Source organism: Mirounga leonina, unplaced genomic scaffold (assembly GCF_011800145.1).
Source record: "Mirounga leonina isolate KUSES-001 unplaced genomic scaffold, KU_Mleo_1.0 Mir_166, whole genome shotgun sequence".
NCBI lineage: Eukaryota > Metazoa > Chordata > Mammalia > Carnivora > Phocidae > Mirounga > Mirounga leonina.
Genome location: NW_023270418.1, coordinates 31,692,259 through 31,701,225, shown reverse-complemented (window position 1 = coordinate 31,701,225; position 8,967 = coordinate 31,692,259). Strand labels below are relative to the sequence as shown.

General features: G+C 58.7%; 2 protein-coding genes across 2 annotated transcripts; one reads left to right on the top strand and one right to left on the bottom strand.

The window, feature by feature from the left end:
* Positions 1-336: 336 nt before the first annotated feature.
* Positions 337-8,061, top strand: FOSL1 (FOS like 1, AP-1 transcription factor subunit). The gene is made up of 4 exons (XM_035013290.1): positions 337-968; positions 3,229-3,426; positions 5,409-5,516; positions 5,932-8,061. Exons 1-4 carry the CDS (start codon positions 879-881, stop codon positions 6,349-6,351), a joined length of 816 nt encoding a protein of 271 aa, XP_034869181.1. The 5' UTR covers positions 337-878; the 3' UTR covers positions 6,352-8,061.
* On the bottom strand, positions 7,617-8,661 carry CCDC85B (coiled-coil domain containing 85B). The gene has a single exon (XM_035013291.1). The coding sequence runs from the start codon at positions 8,466-8,468 to the stop codon at positions 7,860-7,862; it is 609 nt and encodes a 202-aa protein (XP_034869182.1). The 5' UTR covers positions 8,469-8,661; the 3' UTR covers positions 7,617-7,859.
* Between the last annotated feature and the right edge of the window lie 306 nt (positions 8,662-8,967).

Below are 8,967 nucleotides of genomic sequence, written 5' to 3'. Positions count from 1 at the left end.
TCCCGCTGCAGGCTCTACAGGCTCTTAACCGCTTATGGAGGCTCTGATTTAAAACTTGTTATAACTTCTGAAATTATCCTATGAGTAGCACGGTCATGTTGCCTTGTATTTGTGGATAGTTCAAACCATTAACTTGTTCATTGTAAACATTTCCCTTCCGGTAAGCCTGGTTTATCACTTCTCCACTTTTTAGTATACCTGAATCTTAGATGCCAGTAGCAGGGTTCCTGGCATGAAGTAAGCACCCAGCAAATAAAATAATAACCACCACAATCACATTTATAATCCACTTCACTGTTTCCGGACCCCTTTCTCATTCTTCATTTCAACCTCTCACGCGCTGCAAGGCGTGATTCTCTCGCCCCATATGACGGATGCCAAAACTAAGGCCAGACCAGGCGGTGAGTGGGCTCCGGGGCCCGCGCCCCGAATTGGGAAGGCGGGCCCAAAGCCTGGGCTCGCCGGCGGGGTGGGGCCGGGCGCCCAGCAGCTTACAGGTGCGTAAATCCTCGGGGGAATCCTCGGTTCCACCTGGGCGCGGCGAGGAAATTGCACCATGTATGGGTAACTACGTCAGAAGGGGCAGACCGCCGCTGTCGTGGGGGACGCCGGGTCCGTCGCTTTCCCCCACTAAAAGGCGGCTACCGGACTGTAGGAGGCGTAGACAAGTTCAGCGCGGACTGGCAAAAGGCGGCGCGTCTGGGGAGGTGGAGCCCTGAGGTGTCCAGTGCCGTTGAAAATCGCCCGCTCCCCCCCCCCGCAATCGAAGTGGTTCAGCCCGAGAACTTTTCATTCATAAAAAGAAAAGACTCCGCGAGGAGCAAGTGAGTCAGAACCGAAGCCGGCGACGCGGACCCCACAAAGCAGCCAGCCAGGGCATGTTCCGAGACTTTGGGGAACCCGGACCGAGCTCCGGGGCCGGCGGTGCGTACGGCGGCCCGGCGCAGCCCCCCCCTTCAGGCCAGCAGGTGAGAGGGACCCGACGCCTGGGGTTCCCGGGTGGACAGCGCCTGGGACGCTGCGGTCGGCTCCGCACACTTTGGGATTGGGGTCGGGAACAGGAGTAGGGACTGGGTCTGGGGCCGTGGCCGTGGCCGTGGCCGTGGCCGCGGATGCTGCCCATTCTCCACGGTCTAGAGGCACATTTCCCCCGCAGCTCAGGGGAATGCTCGCGGCGGGCGCAACAAGGATCTGCGAACGTCCCCTCTCGCTGGCCCCTTTTTCCTTCGCTGTCTGCTGTCCATCTGTCCCGCCGTCTCTGTTACCTTCTTTCTTTCCTCCCGTCCACGACTAATTTCTTTGTCCTGTCTGCGTCAGAAGGACGCCCCTTAGTCCGGGATTAGTCCCAGCTCCGACAGGAGCAGAGGGTTTGATCCAGCGCGGACGAAATTCCCGGGATCCGAAGTCTGGGCTGAGGCCGAGAAGTCCCCACGCAGGAGGGAGGCGGGATCCAGCGGCAGGCTAGCCCCGACAGACTGGGAATCCTCAGCGCAGTCTGTGACCATCTGTGTGTCCGTTTGTCTGTCCCCCTCTATCTACCCCGCCAAGTCCCTATCCCCTTCTTGGCGCAGTGGAGCCTGGTGGGATCCCGGAGACTGGTTCTCGACCCCTAATTTACAGGCTGGGGCCAGTGGAGACTGAGAGATGCCGGGACATGCGCAGGGTCTTGCAGCGGGCAGCTCCGGCGCCCCCGACTCTCGTCACCGAAGGGCGCCCCGCTGCAGGCTGGGGGGACTTGGGTGGCTGCAGGTGCCCGTTTCCTGTCGAGGGGCAGCGCGCACGTGTCGCTAGGGGAGGGAAGGAGCGGCGTCCGTTCCGCCGAGTCACAGCGGCCGAGTCACGGTGGCTGACTCACCCGGGGCGCCCCTCCCTTCCTGGCCCGGAGCGGCCCGGGCCCGGACTACCTCGGGAGCGGGAGACGCCGCCGGCGGTGCCTCAATCCCGGAACTGGGGTCACTGGGCCACCGGGCCCGCAGCGCTGGGCCGGGGACACCGCTGTCTGGACTTGCCTGGGCTTGTGGCACGCTTCCGGAGGCCTGGGCGCCAGGGCCCAGCCCCAAGGCTTGAACCTAGTTCTCCTCCCCAATGCTGAATCCCCATCTCAAGCCCTTCCTCAGATTTCTGGCTGAAAGAAAATCTTGGCAGGTAATAAATACATGGAGCTCATACAGTGCAGCCTGCATGGTCGGGGAGGTTTGTACCTCATTAACCGTATTTCACAGAACCTAAGAATTCATTGATTTGAAACCCCACCATTATATTGTGCCGCTACATTTTTCTTTTCTTTTCAAGATTTTATTTATTTATTTGACAGAGAGAGAGAGCGAGAGAGGGAACACAAATAGGGGGAGTGGGAGAAGGAGAAGCAGGCTTCCCGTGGAGCAGGGAGCCCAATACAGGACTTGATCCCAGGACCCTGGGATCATGACCTGAGCTGAAGGCAGACTCTTAACGACTGAGCCACCCAGGTGCCCCAATGCCACTAAATTTTTCTAAAGCTGCCAAGTGAACTGTGATTTCAGAGCTACTAAAGGGCATCTCTTAGCATCAATGAAATGCCATAATCCTCACCTACAACAATATTAAAAGTAAGGCAACGGAGGCACATTGAGGTTAAATAACTTGCCCAGAGTCATGGCCAGTAAGTGGCTGAGCTAAGAGCTCACTGGGACAGCCTAAACCCAAGGCAGTGGTTCTTGCCCACCACAGCGCCTGGGCACTGGACACCGGCCACTTACCAGGCCCTGTCCCACACATTCTCTCACCGGATTCTCTCAGCCAGCCTTGGAGACAGGAGTTGGAATTCTCCTCTTTGTGCAGGTGGGATTCAGGCAGAGTACAGGAGTATGTCTGGGCCCAAACCCCACTTCCCACTTACTGGCTATGTGTTTATGGACAACTGTTTTCCCGACTGAAAATGAAGACACTGTTGTGCAAATTAGATGAGTCAGTATTTGTAAAGTGGTTGGGACAGTGCCTGGAATTCATACTTTATAGTACGTTCCGCTAGGACAATGAAGGCACGGCAAGGTTATGAGACTTGCCCAAAGTCACACAGCTCTTAAGCAGGGATTTGTCACCAAGTCAGTCTCTCTGTCAAGTTGTGCTCTTTCCGGTCTCTCGGAAGCAGCAGCTGCATTGAGGGTGGATGGCGGGGTGGCTTCTGTCCAGTGAAAACCCTCAGTCTACACAGACCTCATCCTTGGCTTTCCATTTCTCATCCCTCAGAAGTTCCACCTCGTGCCAAGCATCAACGCTGTGAGTGGCAGCCAGGAGCTGCAATGGATGGTGCAGCCTCACTTCCTGGGACCCAGCAGCTACCCCAGGCCTCTGGCCTACCCCCAGTACAGCCCCCCGCAGCCCCGGCCAGGAGTCATCCGGGCCCTTGGGCCACCTCCAGGGGTTCGTCGACGGCCCAGTGAACAGGTAAGGAGCAGAGGCGTTGTACTGGTTCTGATGCCCACAAGGATGCTGAGGTGCAGAGGACAGGTTCTTGGCCAAAAGAACACAGGCTTAGAAAGGGGGGAGATGGGGAGGTGGGGCCACTGGTGACTCCTGGCCAAGGGAGAAAGTAATAGGAGCCCCTGGGGTGATCCAGAGGGCAAAGAGGTCACTTCTAGATCAGGGAAAGCTTTCTGGAGCTGGAGGTATATTAGCCTGGAAGGATGGGTAGGATTTGCATAGGTAGAGATGAAGGAAAAGACATTCCAGGTAGGGAGGATGGCAGGAGCAAGAATGGAGGTGGAGGCGAGAACATGTAAGGTGTGCATGTGGAAAGGTGGGTGGATGGTAGAGGGTCTCCACCTGCTGACATGTATGGTGATGGTGAACATATGCTGCCTAGGGAGGTGGGGAGAGAACAGAAAGGGGAGGGTTCCCTGCAGCTACTCTCTGGGTCTAAGTTTCCCTATCTCATTTAATCTTTACAAAACGCCTCCGAGGAATGCACTCTGGTTTTCTCCATTTTACAGCTGGGAAATGAAGGCACAGAGAGATAGTCACTTGCCCAGATCACACAAGTAGTGAGCAATGAGACAGGTCTTTTTAATTCTATTTTTTAAAAAAGATTTTATTTATTTATTTGACAGAGAGAGACACAGCGAGAGAGGGAACACAAGCAGGGGGAGTGGGAGAGGGAGAAGCAGGACTCCCTCAGAGCAGGGAGCGCAACGTGGGGCTCGATCCCAGGACGCTGGAATCATGACCTGAGCCTAAGACAGGCGCTTAAGGACTGAGTCACCCAGGCGCCCCAGGTCCTTTTAATTCTAAAGTGAGATCCTAACCATCAAGCCACACTATCTCATCCAGAGGTAACAGAGGCTCAAAGCAGAGTGAGCTGGGAACTCTTGGCTCCCCAACCAGGGCTCCAGCTTTCACAGTGCTAAAAAAAAGTCTTTACCAAAATAAATAAGAGATAGAGGGCCTTTAAGGGAGTGGCTCCTCCTTCATTTTGGTATGTGAGCCTGTAGCGGAGTGAGGCTTGCGCATAGGGAGCTTATCCTGACAGCAGGGTAGAAGAGGAGAGAGGTCAGGATCTTGGAAAGATGTGCAGTTAGACAAGACTTTGTGACCAATTGGAGAAGAGAACCATGCTGTGAGCCCCAGAGGCAGGCTCCTGGACTTCTTCAGCCCTGTCCTCAGGGGCGCTCTCTGTTTCTGGGACTCCTAGACTGGGGCTGTGAGCTCTAAGTGGGGTTCTTTTGGGGGAGGTGGTCTCCATCAGCAGGCCTCTCAGTGTTGAATAGAGTGAGTGGATTTTAGTTTCTGCCCTGGGACCATAAACGCGTTATTCATCCTCTCCAGGCTTCAGTTCCTTACATGGAAAGTTGGGTTAAGAATCTGTGTAAAACTTTTCCGCCGGCATGTAATAGGTTCCTAATAAAAAAACAACTTGCTTAGCCGCAACACTCATGAATCCCTCCTAGTGCTCACAATCTCTGCGGAAAAGGACACTTGGTTGTCAAGAGATTGAAAAGAATGAGGGTCCTTCGAGAAAGAGCGATTGGTTCCCAGGGGCTCAGAGTAAGAAAGGCCACTTCTGGCTGGACAATGAGAGAAAGCTTCCTGGAAGAGTGGGGGTATCTCAGTTGAGTCCTGAGAGATGGGCGGGGGGCGGTGTAAAGGTTTGTGGAGTGTGTGTGTTGGGGGGGGCATTCTGAGAGAGAAATCAGAGGAGGCAAAAGCTGGGTGCGAGGAGGGAATCTGATTAATTCCATCTTACTAAAGCGTGAGTGCGGGGAACCGGTCGCGGTGCAGTGTGATCCCTGAAGCGCAGGGGCGCGGGGGGGCGGGGGGGGGCTGCACCGCCATGTCCTCCGCCAGGGTCCTAGCACTGGGCCACCGCACAAGGCGAGTGCCGGGCAACCAGTGGCCCAGGGTCTACCTCACTACTTCCTCCACCCGTCCAGATCAGCCCGGAGGAGGAGGAGCGCCGTCGAGTGAGGCGCGAGCGGAATAAGCTGGCCGCGGCCAAGTGCAGGAACCGGAGGAAGGAACTGACCGACTTCCTGCAGGCGGTGAGCACCGGCCGGTGCGGAGGGTGTCCAGGCCCCGGCCCACCGAACCTCAGAGGGCCGTGACTCCCCTGAGCCTGCGGGGCCCCAGGGGGAGCCCGTATATGAAGTCCCCTTCCCCCAGGCTCCCGTCGGAGGAGCATTCCTTCGGAGAACACGACGAGGAAAAAGCGATTAAAAATTAGTTACAGCGCGCCTCACTCCCAGCAAAGCCGAGGAGAGCTAGAGCTTCGGCGGACAACCTCCTTCTAAGATGCTCCGGGGCTTGATGGGAGTCGAGCCCATTTCTCCCAAGGGCTCATGGGAGTTGTAGTCCAGACTCGCTGGAGACCCACCCCCACCCCTCAATTACCACCACCTCCGGAGGCTACGCGGTATGCAGCCCTCCTCTTCTAACTCCTCTCCTAACCCTCCACAGGAGACTGACAAACTGGAGGACGAGAAATCCGGTCTGCAGCGAGAGATTGAGGAGCTGCAGAAGCAGAAGGAGCGCCTGGAGCTGGTGCTTGAAGCCCACCGCCCCATCTGCAAAATCCCGGAGAGGGCCACCGAGAGCGACACGGGCGGCCGGGGCGGTGCCAGCGGCACCAGCAGCCCGCCAGCTCCCTCCTGCCCTGTACCTTGTATCTCTCTTTCCTCGGGGCCTGTGCTTGAACCCGAAGCATTGCACACCCCCACGCTCATGACCACACCCTCCCTGACTCCTTTCACCCCTAGTCCGGTCTTCACCTACCCCAGCACCCCTGAGCCCTGCGCCTCAGCCCATCGCAGGAGTAGCAGCAGCAGCGGGGACCCATCCTCTGACCCTCTCGGCTCCCCCACCCTCCTTGCCTTATGAGGCACCCCAGCCCCCTACCGGCGGGTCCCACTCTAGCCAATGTCTCCCCACCCATTGGTCCAGCTGGTCTGGACCATATCCCACGCCCATCCCCAGCAGGCTCTTCTCCATCCCTCCAGATGAGACTGAGCATATTTTGCTTCCCAGGAGAGTCAGCTTGGGGCCACCAAAGCTGCCCACTGTTTTTCCAGAGCTGGCTTCTCTAGCATAATTTGCACTAAATCAGAGACAAAATATTTCCCATTTGTGCGAGGGAACTCCTGGCGACCAAAAAGGACTTTGTAGATCCCTAGAGGTCCTCTAGAGCCCTAAGCCCCTCCAGACCACACCTACAGTCTTCATCACCCTCTTCCTGTGATCCACCCAATCCTACTCTGACAGAAGATGATACTCTACCAGCCTAGAACACTAACTCACCCAGCCCCACACTGCCAGCAGCACCAAGTGATTGAACCAGGGCATTCTGCTGGCCCCTCCTGAATGGCAGGAGAGTGCCAGAGGCTTCTGTGATGAGCTGAACTGCAGCCCCCCCCCAGCTCTGAGAAGACTTTAGCTCCAGGGAATCCAAGCCTCCACAACGAAGGCAGCTGCTATTTATTTTCCCACAGAGAGTATTTTTATACAAACCGGCCAAAATGCAATAAAAGGCTCGAAGTTCTGGCCTGGTCTCATTGAACCCAGAGGAAAAAGGGAGAACATTTGGAACCAGAAGCCCGAGGCTCCCGTCTCAGCTCTGTGGACTTACTGCATGAGTTTGGACAAATTATTTGATATTTCTGGACCTCGGTTGTCTTATCTGACAAATGAGGTTACATCTGCTCTGCCTCGTCTCTAAGACTGAGAGGAGGAATAGAGTGCTGTTGGGTGCAAGCCAAAAGGATTATCATCTTCCTCCTGATGGGGGCCCACAGCGCTCCTGCATGGGCCACAGGAGGGCGCTGTTATGCCCCGTCCAGCCTCGGGGGAGGCCGCTGAGTGGGTTCTAGGCCCCCAACACCTGCTTCCTGCCCCATTGTCTTGGACAGGAAGGAGCCGGGAAGGGAGCTGGAGCCACTTCAGGGGCCGGATCACTGCCTGTCCCGAGCCTAATGGGGGGAGCCAGGGGCTTACCACGGTCCCACATCCCGCCCCAGGCTTGAGGTAGTGGGGGAGTCAGCCACCTTAGGTCTGCAGCCCCTCCGGATGGGAATGGTACCCTGTCTCAACGTCCCCGCCCTCGTCCCCACCCCGGCGAGTCCCAAACAGACGCTGCCCAGGCCACGGGCTCTGCTTCCGTTCCAGTTTATTAGCCCCCACCCCGCCCCCAGCAAGTCCCTTCTTTCCAGCCTCCAGTCCCCCTGCTGCCCCACCAGCGAGAGCGAGGGGCCCTCCTTGGTGCCAGAGTTTCCAAATCCATGCCAGCGGCCCCTCGTGCGCAGGCGGGACGGCGTCCAGGTCCCGAGGTCCACCTCAGTCCCGGCGCTTGGGAAGCAGTCTGGTCGAGCGTCGACGTGAAGGAAGCTGAGCCCTCAGTCATCTGGGGAGCAGGCCAGGGGCAATTGATCGGGACTGCCCACGCTGCCAGTGCTGGAGCTTCCATCGCCCAGGTCGCGGGGCCCGCAGGGGGGCAAGGCGAGCTCGGGTGTCGGCCCGGCGCTTGAGCCCCCAGCGCCGCCGGGGCCGCCCCGGGGGCCCCACTCCTCGCCCAGAGCCAGGCAGAGCTCCTTAAGCGCCAGGTTCTCCCGCAGCAGCTCCTCCTGGCGGCCCTCCAGCTCGGCCAGCTTCTGCCAACAACCGCCCAAGTCCTCGCGCACGGCTCGGGATGCTTGGGTCCCGAAGAGCTGCCACTGGCGCGCGGCTCGCCGGCCGCGCTGGCGCTCCGAGTCCAGGAAGCAGCAGAGGTCGCGCAGCTCACGGTTCTCGGCCTGTAAGCGCCGGTTGAGCTGCTTGAGCTCGCGGATCTCGCCCAGGTGACCCTGCAGCTGCCGATTCACCTCCTGCATGAGGCGGCCGCGCTGCACCAGAGCCGCCAGGCGCGCCGCCTCCTCCCGCCGCAGGCGCCGCACCAGCTCTTCCTTGCCCAGCGCCGCCATCTCCTCGTCCGTCAGCTCCTCCAGGCCGCCCGCCTCGGCCTCCATGGCTGCTCAGGCCTCTGGAGCATCGCCTGCCCGCCGCCGCGGCCCAGGAGCCCAAGTCGAGCTCTGCGCGCTCCGGGTCGGGCTCGGGCTCCGCGGGCGGCAGGCTGTGGCAGTATAGCGTAGGCTGCAGCAGCCCCCGGGGGTGGGCACGCGGCGGGGCGCGCGCCGGGGCGGGGCCGTATGACGCTAAGGAAGGACAGCCAATCCAGGGAAGGCTCCCCGGAAAGGGGCGGGGCTTGAGCGCAGACTACAGAGAAAGAGAGAGCCACTTCCCCGCCCACTCCGGACCGCGGAGTTACGGACCGTCTGTCCGTTACTGTCCCAGCGCCACCACCCTCCGACAGGTGACCCCAAACTAGGCGCTTCGTACTTCCCAGTTCCAAACTTCCTCAAGCTCTCGCCTAGGCCTCTCAGCTCCTTCTGAGAACCAAGACTGCGGCGTCGGCCACTGACTCTCCTGCCCACCCCTCGACGGCACCCAGACGTATCTCGTTACCAA